Source organism: Eubalaena glacialis, chromosome 1 (assembly GCF_028564815.1).
Source record: "Eubalaena glacialis isolate mEubGla1 chromosome 1, mEubGla1.1.hap2.+ XY, whole genome shotgun sequence".
In the NCBI taxonomy this organism is placed as follows: domain Eukaryota; kingdom Metazoa; phylum Chordata; class Mammalia; order Artiodactyla; family Balaenidae; genus Eubalaena; species Eubalaena glacialis.
Genome location: NC_083716.1, coordinates 163219185 through 163233732, shown reverse-complemented (window position 1 = coordinate 163233732; position 14548 = coordinate 163219185). Strand labels below are relative to the sequence as shown.

The 14548-nt window shown below is 33.0% G+C and overlaps 1 protein-coding gene across 1 annotated transcript in view; it reads right to left on the bottom strand.

Annotated features, from left to right (window-relative positions):
- Positions 1 to 14548, bottom strand: part of GALNT13 (polypeptide N-acetylgalactosaminyltransferase 13) — a 474459-nt gene that overhangs the window by 328717 nt on the left and 131194 nt on the right. Inside the window, exon 2 of the mRNA XM_061200203.1 lies at positions 3276 to 3444. Coding sequence (XP_061056186.1) covers positions 3276 to 3444 — 169 coding nt within the window. The remainder of the gene's footprint in view (positions 1 to 3275; positions 3445 to 14548) is intronic.

Genomic DNA, 14548 nt, shown 5'->3' with positions numbered 1-14548 from the left:
CCTTGCGAGACGAAGACCTCAAGCATCACACCTTGCAACCTGAGATTTTTTCTATTGAAAAAGACACTTCCAGAAGTACTCTCTTCAACCTTGCTGGAAAGGTCACTATCAGGTTACTGCTAAGCAACGCTTCTGCCACCAAACCCTAAGGAATAGACTCTTGGATTTCCATGACACACCTAAAAAAGAGCGCCAAGCACTGACTGGACCCGCACATAATTTGGTGGCCTAAAAGTAAAAAAAAATTCCCAGTATTGAAGGAGAGGACATCTGATGAGACAGTTTTCCCAAGATATCCAGAGCAGGATACTTCCTGTTGGAAGTTTGTTGCTAAACCTTTGATAATGATATAACACATCAGATGATCTCCAATGTCTATGATCTTGACAACATAGAGACTTTAAATAATAATGCCTGAGAGTTCTCCCTCCTAACCCTCCTTGTTACCTGAATATGACTTTAATAGGTTTCCAATCTGAGCACTTTCCCTCCGACATGAGACACCACCCAGGAAAGATCCTTCCTGACACTGAGGGACAAAAAGCCACTGAAACCTGAAAACCTGACTCTTGATCAGTGATGCTTTTAGAGAAAGATCATGATCAAAAGAGGGATATGTAAAAAAATTAATAAACAGAAACCTCAATTAAATAGAGCTTGGGCATCAGAAAGGGGAGTCTCATACCCTGCAAGAATAGCAGAGCCCAACTGGACAAAGAAAGACTTCTTTCCTGGCAAGAACTCAGCCATTGAAATGCCATGGACTCTTTGTTTACTATGGCCCTCCCAACTTCCTTTTTCACTCTATAAAAGTGTTCTCCTTCCCTTGCTGTGTGGGGACTTGCATGTGGCTTGCCATGGTCGCAGACCCTGAACTGCAATTCTCTGCTGATCCTAAATAAACCCATTTTTGCTGGAGAAATATCTGGCAGTCTATTTGTTTCAGGTCAACACTCTGAACACATCTTCAAATATTTGTAGATTGATATTAAAGCCAAACACAACATTAAACTATTTGGACAATTTTCTGAATGCAGTCATAAAATATGCTGAGATGTTTTAATGAATTCACAGTTTGGGCAGTTCAGACCCTTTCTAAATAAATATCAACTCTAGTTTTCACTAAAATAAGATCTTTTTAAACTAATTATTTATAAATCCCATCTTTTTATATCTTGATATTTCAGTCATCACTGAGGCTAGCTTTATGTGTCATCTCTTGAGATGTAACTATCCAAAAACTGAACTGTAATACCAAAATTGGAAAAAATATAGTTTTCTACATCAAATGAGTATTAACAGTTTTTTACATCTTTTAAATAAGTTTGGATATCTGATTCATGGTGTGTTTCTCAACATTAGTTGTTCCCAGGCAGTCACACAATTGAGTCATTCAAGATGACTTGCAAATGTCCTCAGTGAACTTCACACACACTTTATAATTTGTCTAGGAATTGTAGATGGTATTTCTTTCTTTTTTTTTTTTTTTTTTTTACTAATTGCACACACTGTGCTCTCATAAGAATAAAACAGAAAATGATTTATTTCACTACTATTATTTGCAAAATCTCAAAATTCAAGCAATAATATCTACAGTAGGTATGGCATTTTTTTATAGTTTTTATACTGAGATTTGAATCCTACATTTTTAAAATGTTGAATTGTTCCATAGTTTAAGACTTAAATCTTCAAGTACTTAATACACTCAGTAATTCTTAAAACAAGTAATACCACTGGCCACAAATATTTTAAATGGATGCTCAATAATGATGTTGCTTCTTTTTTTCTTTTGTGACGGCTCTCTGTATTAAAATAGTTCTTACCTTAATTTTATACCAGATCTGATATAAAATTTAATTTTATATGTTCTGATAGTTGAAAATGAAGATTTAAAAAAGTTTGAAATAGTGTGTACATGGTTTTCCTGAACACATAAGTATCACATTTTCCCATTTTATCACAACATAGTATATAAAACAAGGTAATAAATGCAACATTATAACATTATGAACTCAGCATATAAAATGCTCAAAATTACTTAGAAGAATATGCTTACTGTATTTCTTTAAAAATTCAAATGTATCTAAACATATACAAACACACACATACAAATAAGGACAGAACTACCTGTAAAATTATTTAGGCCTTTGGAATGCAAAAATGTTAAATTTGATGCTTAAGCTATTTACTAGGAACCAAAAATATCCATAATATGTAGTTATTTGTGGTTTTGTTGAGAGAGACATTTCAAAAGCATACAGGGGTATACAAAACCAGTTACTTAGCTATCAAATGAACCTTCTGACAACCCAGGCCATCATCTCAACAAGGCTTGGATTAATTTATTTTGGTCTTATTTGAAGTAATTCAGAAAGGAAAAAAAATCATGTTTAGTAAATATGTCAATGTCACCATCTCACTAATGTAATATAAGCCATTATATGTAGCAAACTTTGTATGCATCAACTATGTATAGGCCATTACATGTCTAAAAGAACAACTTCGTTTTAAATAGGAGTGTGTTCTGGAGGATATTTGTAAACTTGGAGATTTTCTAAAAACTGAGGACCTATCTTTTCTAAGTGCCAAGAGTTTTCTTTATAAGGACTATATACAAGGATGACAATACTGCCACTAAATATTCTGATTTTTATTACCTCCATTTAAAATATGTTCAACTATCTAGAGCATGGCTTACAGTTAATCACATAAGTGTTGAATTCTTCAACATAATTTTTCATGCAGTATTATTATTTCCAAGTGAGTATTTCCTCCATGGCTGATAACTGAGCTTTCTAATTATATCGATAAATAGCATCATAAATTGCTAAAGAGCCCACAATAAATAATTTTAAAGGGTCAAAGAATCACACAGGCAGTTGGCTATTTTTATGCTGGAATAGCAAAGCATATAGTTTTTCAAAGCAAAGCATAAGAGCTTTTTATACAGGCAAGAAAATAATTTATCAAAGATCATGTTTCCTCTATTTTTAGCAAGATAAAGCAAAGCAAAACAAAAAGACATCTCATGAAGGAAAAAACCTGTTAGGTTTGTGTATTCTGCAATGTCTTTGCAAGTAACATATTTTGCTCTGCCAGAGAAAGACAGTTCATATCTCTCATCATACGTATGCACAGTTAATTCCTGCTATGGCAAAGGTATTCAGAACCATATAGCTCTAGATTTCAAATAATCTGAGTTAATTGAAGTTCTGAGATATTCTGAAATTTGGGGATTGCTAATATATAAGATTATAAAACAAATGTAAACTCACCCTTCTAATCTTACATCCGGCAGACTTCTGTTAAGGGCAATCAAATCGCTGGCCATAAGGTTAAACTGATTGATTTTAAACAGTTCTTTCATTTTCTCCTGGTCATCTTTAGGAATCAGCACAGCCTTTCCCATTTCTCCTGGCCCTTCTTGGTTTCTTGAAATAACAGCTGTAAGACACACACAGGTACACACATACATACAAACATACAGATAATGAACTGAAAATATAAACTCATGTGTTGGATTAGATTCTAAAGGGTACCACTTATAAACTGGCTTAATGATACAATCATCAAATCTCTATTGCCACTTACAAACCATGCACTACACTAAAGAAACAACTTATTTTAATTCATCAACTCAATGCTGCATGTTGTTCTTGAAGTCTATCACATATTATATGATCTGACTAATCATTAAGACTTAATAATTAAGCAACACAAAACACCAAAACTTAAAACTTCTCTTTCATGTTTTTTAATACACTTATTAGAGAGGGAAGAAGTTGAGCTCTGGGCAGACTAAGTTGTGCAAAATGATAAAAGAGAAATTTAAAAAATTTACCAAGATTAATTTATTTTCACATCCACTTAAATATTTTGGTATTTCAAATATCTACTGCCATTATATCTTTATAAAAGCAAGTAAGGTTGGCAATGCTTTATCCCCAACAGAATTTGATTTCTTTGTCAAATCATTTTCAAATAAGTGAAAAGAACTTTCATAGCAGTGACATATAATTTTAAATGTCAAGTTGGATTTGGAGGCTATGTGTTCCATAACTGGAATTTCAGAGCAATATTCTGGGCTTGACTGTTTTTATTAGGCGCACTCAGGATTCTATACAAGCTAATGTTCTTGCCATTTCCTCCAAGTTATCACCACACAAATGTCCCTTCTAGCTATAAAATACATGGTTCAATGTGTGTGTGCGTGTAGGCACATACATGCATGCATATGTCTGTATGTATGCTAACATATAGTAATAAGACAAGGTTCCAGTTAATCCTAATGTACCCTTAACTTACTTTTCATAATGATATTAAATTAGGTTACCATGAAAGAAACGTAGTTCTGGTCTTGACTCTTCCAACGTTTTGCTGTATTATAGCACCTAACACATTAATCTTACTGAGTTTAATTTCCATATAATTTAAAGGGCAAATATTTGGACCCAGATTACTTTAAAATGTATTTAAAAAATTAAAGAATATTAAAAAACTAAAACTAGAAATACCATATTATCCAGCAATTCCACTCCTGGGTATATATCCAGAAAAAACTAAAACAATAATTTGAAAAGATACATGCACTGTACCTCAATGTTCATTGCAGTACTATGTATAACAGCCAAGATATGGAAGCAACCCAAGTGCCCATCAACAGATGACTGGATTAAGAAGATGTGGCAAGCATATATATATATACACACACATATATATATGTGTATATATATGTATATATATGTGTATATATGTATATATGTATATATAGAGAATATTACTCAGCCATAAAAAAGAATGAAATATTGCCATTTGCAGCAATGTGGATAGACCTAGAGAATAGTATGCTTAGTGAAATAGGACCGACAGAAAAAGATGAATACCATATGATATTACTCATATGTGGGATATAAAAAATAATACAAATGAGTGTACATACTAAACAGAAACAGACTCATAGACATAGTAAACAAATTTAGGGTTACCAAAGGGGAAAGGGAGGGGGAGAGAGACAAATTAGGGGTATGAGATTAACAGATACAAACTACTATGTATGAAATAGATAAGCAACAAGGATTTACTGTAGAGCACAGGGAATTATACCCAATATCTTGTAATAACCTAAAATGGAATATAATCTGCAAAAAAAAAAAAAAAAATTGAATCACCATGCTGGATACCTGAAACTAACACAATTTTGTAAGTCGACTATAGTTCAATACAAAATTAAAGGATAAAAAGCATGTGAAAATAATCCATAAATTACAGCATTTCATAGAATATAAATTCTAATATAATATAAGAATATGGTCAAAACTAGGGTAGAACACAATAAGGAGACTTTCCTCTGATTTGACCATAGTTATAAAACATCAAGACTGATATTACTAGTACTAATATACAATGGGTCTTCCAGTAGATTATTTTCTGTGAAAGGTTATTCTGACTTTGGAATGGCAGGAGTCAAACTATAAAAGAGATTTAGGCATCTCTGGGGAACTTCAGATACGGGTATCATGAAGGTAATTACCCTGTAAATCCTCTTATATGTAGAAAAATGGTAAGAACTGGGAAATTTTTAAATGAAAAAGGTATATGTATTCAGCCTCAAACTATTAAAAAAAGTTATCTTAAAGCTTATGAAGACTCTCATTCACTTTAAGAAGCAAAAATAGAAATGATGGCAGGAATTTTATGAAAAAGCATGTTTTGCTCAAGTTATGAATTAGAATTCTCACAGTAATATGTTCCCTCAGGAGTTAGTAAGCTTATTGTCCCTGAAATCAGATGGAGTTGTTGGCGTTGGCTTTGGGTGAATTTGTGCTGTTGGTGAGATGCTGGACTTAGATAGGGCTTAAAGTACTTTTCATTTCTAGGATTTCTTTAAGTTTTGATTCCATAGAAACTGTTAAAAAGAATTTTTATAGTTTCCATAGGAGTCCTTCTAATTCTGAAGTAAAGGACACAATCAGGCTATATAATACTACTCACTGACCACAGATATTTTATGTATGTGTCTGTATCTATATCTATATCTACCTAGAAGGAAATAGATTCTCAATCTAGATTGGTAGAGATAGATAGATTGATAGATAGATAGATAGATAGATAGATAGATAGATGATAGATATTTTACATATTCTGGTCTGTAACCTTAATGTCAGAAAATATAGGATTAATTTTTTTTGGGAAAAAGAATTTTTGATTTTTGATACATTAAAGAGAGCTTAAAGAATCTGAGGTTAAAAAAATTAGAATTTTTAGAAATTAAGAAAGCAATTCATTCACCATTCACAGTTCTTTAAAATGTCCTCTATAAATTCCAACAAAAACACATTACATTGCAGAGAAAGGCGCTAGCATCAATGCAATGCTACCAAGACTACGAAATAGATAGGAATGACTTTTATGCTATGTAGAAAAACCATGGAGCTCAACTCCATCATTGTAGAGAATGAAGATCAAGTTATAGCACATTGATGTACTTGTTTTTTGTAATGTATTCAAAGCTGTGACCATTTCCTTTGCTTAGCATTATGAAAATTATAGTTTTGTCAGTGGTAGAGTAAGTATATCATCTTGTAGTGTTATCAACAAAAATAAAAGTGTCATAAACAGTATCTGTATACTTAGAACTAGTTTGCAAGCACATATAATCATTCTCCTTAATTATTCTCACTTCTTAGTGAAGAATAGATGACAACTTAATGTGTATCAGGTTAAGTGTCTCCTCCCCAAAGTTAAATATATTTTTCTATAATAGCCTCTAATGAATGCATATTTGACATTTTACAAAATGTTTTTTCTTATGCATGAGCAGACCTATTGGTTTTTTTCACCTTGCTCAAGGAAAAAATGCTAAGTGATTATAACGTGGAACCAGCTTTTTTCTTTTCCTGCCTCTTACCTGGCAGAATACATATTGCTAGAAGAAGCAGTTTTTTTTTTTTATTCAAATAATATAAATAGGAAATAGAAAAGATTGTGCAGTTTAGTATGTAGTTTATCTCTGATCTCCAGTACCTTTAAATAGCAACTTTTTTTTTTTTCTCACCTGTTTATTTCTCACCTCTACATAGTTTAAAGAAAAAAAAAATCCACCCATACACCTACAAGATACCATGCTCCTCCATGGCCAAAGTAAAAAAACAGAAAGAAAAGTCATTGAAGTTTTGGTGTTACTTTTCCACTCTTAATAGGCAAATATAATGGAGAAGGCAACTAAATCTACATTATACCTTGACTATTGATTTAAATATGGATGGAAATGTCCCAATTCCAAATCTGGTTTGGACTGTAAAAATAAATTAATATACTATGCTGGAAGGTATTTTCTTCATAATTATATGGTTAAATAATTAAAAATGATAGATAATTTGACTCAATATGACATTATAAAACTTGTTGAAATATAAAAGCAGAATCATTATATATATGTATATATAACATATATCTTTCATTTTCTTTAACATAGTGCATACCGTATAGATTAAATGAGATTTACTTTTATCACAGAATTCCCATTGATAAATTGATGGCCACCAAAATATAAATAAACCAACTGATCAGTCTACCAAATCGAATACTACATATTAATTGCATTATTGGCTTATGTACATTATGAACACTTTTTCAGTTGCAGAAATATCCCATTAACAATAAGCACTGTCTATTTGAAAAAAGAGAGATAAGACAGTTTATATTTAAAAACAAACTTGAGTAAAATAAAATTTAGGTCATTTTAAAGTAGTGATTTTATTATGTTAAAGAACACAGTAATATATGATGCATATTGGTAAAAGCATGACATTGGACCAAAATCTAAATGTTATCCCATCTGCCATACTTTCCAAAAAATTACCTCAAATTATATTTCTATCCTCAGATCTACTCAGTTGTTAACTTCTGTATATTTGCCTTTAAAATCTTTCTTTTCAATGATACTGCAGCTCTTCTCTAATTTTCATCTCTTCCAAATCGTCAATTGAAATAAATTTAAAACCTTGACTTTTAATCTCTCTCATCTTTGAATATTCATACTTCATTGCTAATAAATCAGTTTCCCTAAGACAATGTTGTTTGTCTTGTCAATCATAAACAAGTCTGCAGTGGAGTCAGAAGATGAGGAAATCACACTAGCCCTTGGATCACCAACCATCCCACCATCCAAACCATTTTGCCTTCCACTCAGTGTTCCGTGGGCCATGCTCTTTTGCAAATCTACAGACCCTGAGTTTATAAAGAATAATTCTTGTTAAAGTAAAGGAACTCAGTATATCTTTACTTTGGCCCATTTCTATTAGAAACAATGATAGACTTCAAATATCAATATTATAATACAGAGCTTAATATATATATATATATATATATATATATCAAACAAAATTCATTCTATTTTATGTGGGAATAAATGGCAGTTCATTTACTACACTTTTGAAAAAACTATGCATTTTTATAAATCTGATACATCTGTCAATAATAGTTTTTTAAAAATTTTAACATGGCCATATGTGGTGTTCTGGTTTCTGCCCATTACATTTCAGTAACTAGATTTTTATGCAGCAAGAATGTTGCAAATAGCAAGCTCCAATGGGATCAAGTCCAGCAGATATTAGCTACTATTTCCCAGTAGGGTGGTACCCCTTTTTAGATATTAATAAGGCAGCATTTTCCACCAGCTAAGTGAGAGATCATTCACAGGACCAAGGGAACACTAATTTCCAAAACTGTCTTTTACTTATTTTTTAAATCAAAAATATATTCTTTTTATTATATATAAAAATAATACATGCTCATTTAAAAGAAAGAATAAAGAAAGAGAGAAAAGGGGAGGAAGGAAGGGAGAAAGAAAGAGAGAGATAGGTAGGTAGCCACGATGAAAAAAAAGTGAAAAATCAGTTAAACTTCTGCTTGAATGGTCAACTTTAATTTATTCAGAAACATACTTATGTATTTAAAATATGACCATTCATGCATGCTGAATTTTATCACTTCATTTATCATTATCATATGTACTTGTTTTTATCGTTTAAAAAGCAATTGTGAAAATCTACCCAAATAAATATGTGAATCCATACCTACCTTATAATGGCTGCAAAATATAGCATAACATGGCTCTACCATGATTTATTTAACTAATTCTTTGCCTTTGAACATTTATGTTGTTTCCATAATCTCTATTATAAATGATGATTCAATTAATTTTCTTCCTTAGTCTACATCTTTAAAAATTTGTTTAAGAATTTGTTTTGAAAATATGGTAGAAATTTAATGAGAAAATTACAGATTAACCATGCTATAATATAATTATTGTTTATCTCATCTTTTTTGACTTTTCCTTCTGATATTCCTCTGGCTAGGAATTTCCTCCTATGTCTGATGACTGAAATAATCGCTGTTCACCAATTTCAACTTTCAGATAAGGTAAACACTCTCTCTTCTCTGTTTTTATAGCTCTTTTACTTTATTCCATTACGCCTTTATAATACTCCATTACCACTATCTGTTTACATGTAATGGCAGAGAGTCTACCTAGTGAACTGTCCCATTTTACTTCCTCCTGGATACACAGATATACAACATTCCTCAGCCTCCCCTACATTTAAGTGTGGTTTTGTAACTGAGGATAGAAATGCTATGGGCCTGGCCAATAAAAATTTCCCATGTGCAATTCTCCATGCTCTTTCCTTGGCTATAGCAACTTTGGAAGCCATGTGTTGAAAACGGCAGAGCCATCACAAGGAGGCGGTAACATAGATGCCTGAATCACCACTTGGAGGACAGCCACCAGCTGATCAGGTATGCCCACTGCATAATTTATATGAGAGCAAAAACACTTTATTTTGCTAAACCATTGGGACTGCAGACCTATCTGTTATACCTGGTAGTGTTATTTTTATTAGAGCACTTTGTTCTTTCCCCTTTGGTCTATGAAGACTCACCAATGTATTCTGCCTCAACTTTGACTCAGCTCAGTGCCTGACACCATTCATTCAATCAGTGAATAAGTTCAAAAAAGTAGAAGGAAACTTTGAGACAATCTAGTTCTATCGAGAGACTGATGAACAGAGCAATTAAAGTAGAGGTGTTTCCCACCTCAAAGATGTATAAAATGATCCATGTGGTATTTAAAAAAAAGTAAAATCTCTGCTTCATACCTGTTTTTTATATTAAAAATTAGTCCTCACTAGTATTTAATATTTAGGTTGAGAATAATATATGTATACATAATAAATACATTTAGATACATTAATACAAGCTGAAAAATTTCTACAGATAGTGGCACACAATTAAAATGTGTGAAGACTATGGCCTTAAGAGGTTTTAATTAGATCACAAATCAGACCCTAAGCAGATAGTTAAAGAAATCATTTAAATAAAGTGGAGTATGCAATTAATCTATTTCAGACCCCAATGGTAATTTTTAATAAAAACAGTAGTTTGTGTAACTATTACAAATGGTTCTCAATAATAACTCAATACAAAGTATGGCTGCTTAAATACTGGCAGCTATTAGCCTTACAATAATGGACTTTTCTTTCTTGTCCATAATTTCTTCTTTTGTAAAATATTTAAATAACTTCACAGTGTTATATAAATGGAAGTTATATGCCAATGCATATATGTACTACAGTAGATGCCTGTATCACACATTCCTGTAATATTCTATAAAAGAAAATGAAACATAGCTTATAAATTATGACTCAGAAATCTTTTATAAAAATATATTCTAAGGAAATATGGATATGCCCCAAATTTTACTGGCATAGATAATTAAAGTAAAATTATGTGTTTTTACATGCAAGAAAAAAATAAATGTATATTTTCTCCCTCTCCATATAGATACTATATACTACATATATATTATACTAAATACTATATATACTACATTTTAAATACAATATAAATTATGTTACATCCACATACAGAAAACATAAAGTAATTAAAATTATGCTATAGAAAAATATTTAATTATGTAGATGTTCATATTATACTTAAGTGAAAAAAGAGGTTATGAAACAATACTAAAAAATACGCCCATTTCTATGAAAAAAATTTATGTGATGTATAAACATCTGTCACCAACGGAGACTTGCAGTGGTTCCTTAGATTAGAAGAACTTTTACATTCTTTCTTTAGCATCATCTGTATTGTTTAAATCAGTTCAACTGTACTTAATAAGGGGATTTCAGCTGCATATTAACCAAAACTCTGGTTTCAGTGATGATGGATATAACATGGCTTTTACAGTGATAGATACAGAAGGTGAAGTTAGTGGATGTTGGGGGAATGAAAAAGAAGGCATCAGTGTTGAGTGGAGTTCCTGAAAGAAGGAAAGCTACTTAATGTACCTAAGATGACGAGCAGGTAGAAGAGTATCATAAAAGAATTATGGTTTGTTTTAGCAGGAAAGTTCTCACAGGAGCTTCATTATAATTTACAGATAAGGAAATTATAGGAGCTTCACTATAATTTACAGACAAGGAAAACTATTTCAGTAAGACCAGATAGCAAAGTTCTTGGTTCCTCTTTTAGGAAAAAGCAAATTTCTATATTAGTATAAAATTTTTTCACTCTCCTTTCACAATCGTCCTTACAAAACGATCTACATGTCTATTAAAGCCAGTGCTATTCTTCTGTACGTTAAGAGGTTGTTTGGCACCTGTTACAGTCATAAATATTTCCTGGAAACAACGGACCCAACTTTTAAAATGTTCACTAAGGTAATATAATAATGCTGAAACATGAAATTATTTCCTTTGCATTAAGAATGAGATTCCTCATTAAAAGTATTGAAAAGGTCCTCAGCTTGCAATGGCTCTAGTAATAACCTTAGTCTCAGCTTTAAATAGGAAATCTCCCCATCCCCCAACTTCTGCCTACACTGCCAAAAAAAAAAAAAATTTTTTTTTGGAAATAGAACACGAATTTCGGCTTCAAGATGCATTGGGAAGCCCTTTGTAAGGAGACATCGCAGTGGAACAATGGCCATTTTAAAGAAGCCCCTTACATAACCCAACACTACAAATTATTCCTAAAATACACAATAATAAACTCTCAGCATTTGATATATCATCACACACATGACTCATCAAGTTCGCAAAAATATACCCACTTTGGCCAAAAAAAAAAAAAAGCACTGCATTCATTGACTGTACATCTAATTGAGGTAGTAGACACATATTTTTAAAATAATTTCTGAATGTAACATTTTACTTATTATGAAACTGCATAAGATGTCCGATAAAACTCGAAGTTTATTAGCTACTATTAGTCACAGAAAATGTGAAGCAAATATTACTCAGGAGATTCTTACGATTTCACGTCAGAAGTAAAAAAAAAAAAAATCCTTCACAAAGGTCTGCAATTAAAAATTATAATACTGTGAGCAGAAAAATGGTTCATCTCAAATACCCTAAAGTATTTTAAGCCATCAAATTAAATTTACTGCTGGATTGTGCTTTTTTGATGGCAGTTGTGCTGAATGTCTATTTGGTCCACTAGGTCTCCCTCTGCAACATCTCCAGCCTGCTGTGTCAAGGGTTGCTGACCTCTATTTCACATCATCCAGGTTCCCTTGTCCTTTGACTTCTGGTTGGGAAGGCACTGACATTAGGGGATAGGAGATGAAAGAGGTTGAGGTATTTATTTCCCTGGTTCCTTCTCTGTGGGGTTGCTGACGGTTGGTTCTCTCACTCACAACTATAATTTATTTCATGGGGAGTGCCCTATGACCAGTTAATGAAGGAAGAAACAGTGCAAGGCTGGATTAACTAAGAATCTACTAGTCCTTGTTAAAAGCTGCTACTTTACAGCCCTACTCAGGGGTGGTCCTGAAAGTCAGTGGGTGAAAGGAAATCCTCCCGTCATGCAGAAAGTCAGAGAGGAAATTTGGCTGAATACTGTGTGACAGGAGAGATGGCTTGAGTTAGGGATCTACACTCATCCATGAGCAGTGGCTAACAGGTTGGACAACTGATATGGGACTGATATGGGACCAAGACTGGAAAATCAATGGCAAAGAGGTCTGATGGAGGAGTATATGAGTGGTCCCCTTGAAATGGGCACAAAAGATGGAGATTCAGGTTGCATGTAATCTCCGAGAGAGGGCTTCCACGGTAGAGGAGCCTCTCAATAATCACATGGACAAAATTATCCTTCCTATAGCTGTCATTCTTTTTTTTTTTTTTTTTTTTTCAATTAATCCAGTGCTTGCTCAATGGGAGAAGTACTAATAGGCCAGGATGGCACAAATGCACACTATGCACTGATTTGACAACATGAACTTCTCACCACGGTTGACATGGTTATGGCCACCCGACTTGCCAATAGTAAAAGACAACACACAGCCAATCGTATGGCACCATTCTTGACCAACTTGTATGAGGTCAATTCTATTGGACCCCTTTCATCATTGTGGAAAAAAAAAAATGTCTTCTTAAAGGGTGAAACCGATTTCTGGGATCTATCTCCTCTGGCCACAGTTCTGTCAGCACCACCATTTGTAGACTTACAAAACTTTTATTTTACTTCGGTTTTGACATAATCTAACCACAGACCAGGGGAAATAATATATGGGGGGAAAACGAAAATGACCCACGGGCTCACCAAAAGAAAAAAATCTCAAGCCCTCAACATCTAGAAGCAATTGACTTGATAGAATGGAATAATGTGCTAGACTACTATAGAAACTTTGGGGAGAAAAATCTTGTGGATTGGGGATGCCATCCCACAGGATGTTATGTACCTTAAAGCACTATCCAATGCATAATGTCATATCTCCTAAGACAGAATGCACAGGTCCAGGAACCAAGGGAGGATGTGAGAGTGACCTCTTTCAGCAAAGTCACTGAAGGAAAATTTCTATCTCTACAACCTAGCCTTTATGGGGAGAAGGGTACTAGTTTCCATGGGAAAAAATGCTTCCACTAGAGAACACAATCAAGGATCTGTAAAATTGGAAATTGAGTCTCTGGCCATTATGAACTCCTTAAGCTGTCTAACCTTCTCTACAGAGAAAGGGACAACAATAGTGGCTGAGGTGATTGATATTATTTACCAGTAGGAAATTAGATTGCTGCCACATAATGGGGGCAAGGAGAACTATTTCTGAACCTAGAGGTTTCTCTGGAGTGTCTTATTTATGTGATAGGCTGGGTAATAGAATAATGAGGCAACACAATAAAGGTAGACCAATCAGGCTTATAACACAGGATCATACCACCAGTAACTAGTCTGATCATACCATACAGACTAGTTACTGACACAGCTTAGGATACACGTAGAATAATTGTAGCTAAAAGAATGTATAATTATCATCTAAGACCTCATGAGCAACTACATGTCATAAGACTATAGCAGCTATATTTTATGTTAAGAATTTTTTTCCTTACTTTTTTTTTCTAGATTACCTTATACGAAGAGCACTGAGGTTTACTAACATTTTAGATTTTGTTTGGGAATATGATAAAACTGATATCAATTCATAAGAATATGGTAGTTAATACGATTCACATATCCCTTATACTAGGGACACATACTTTTTATC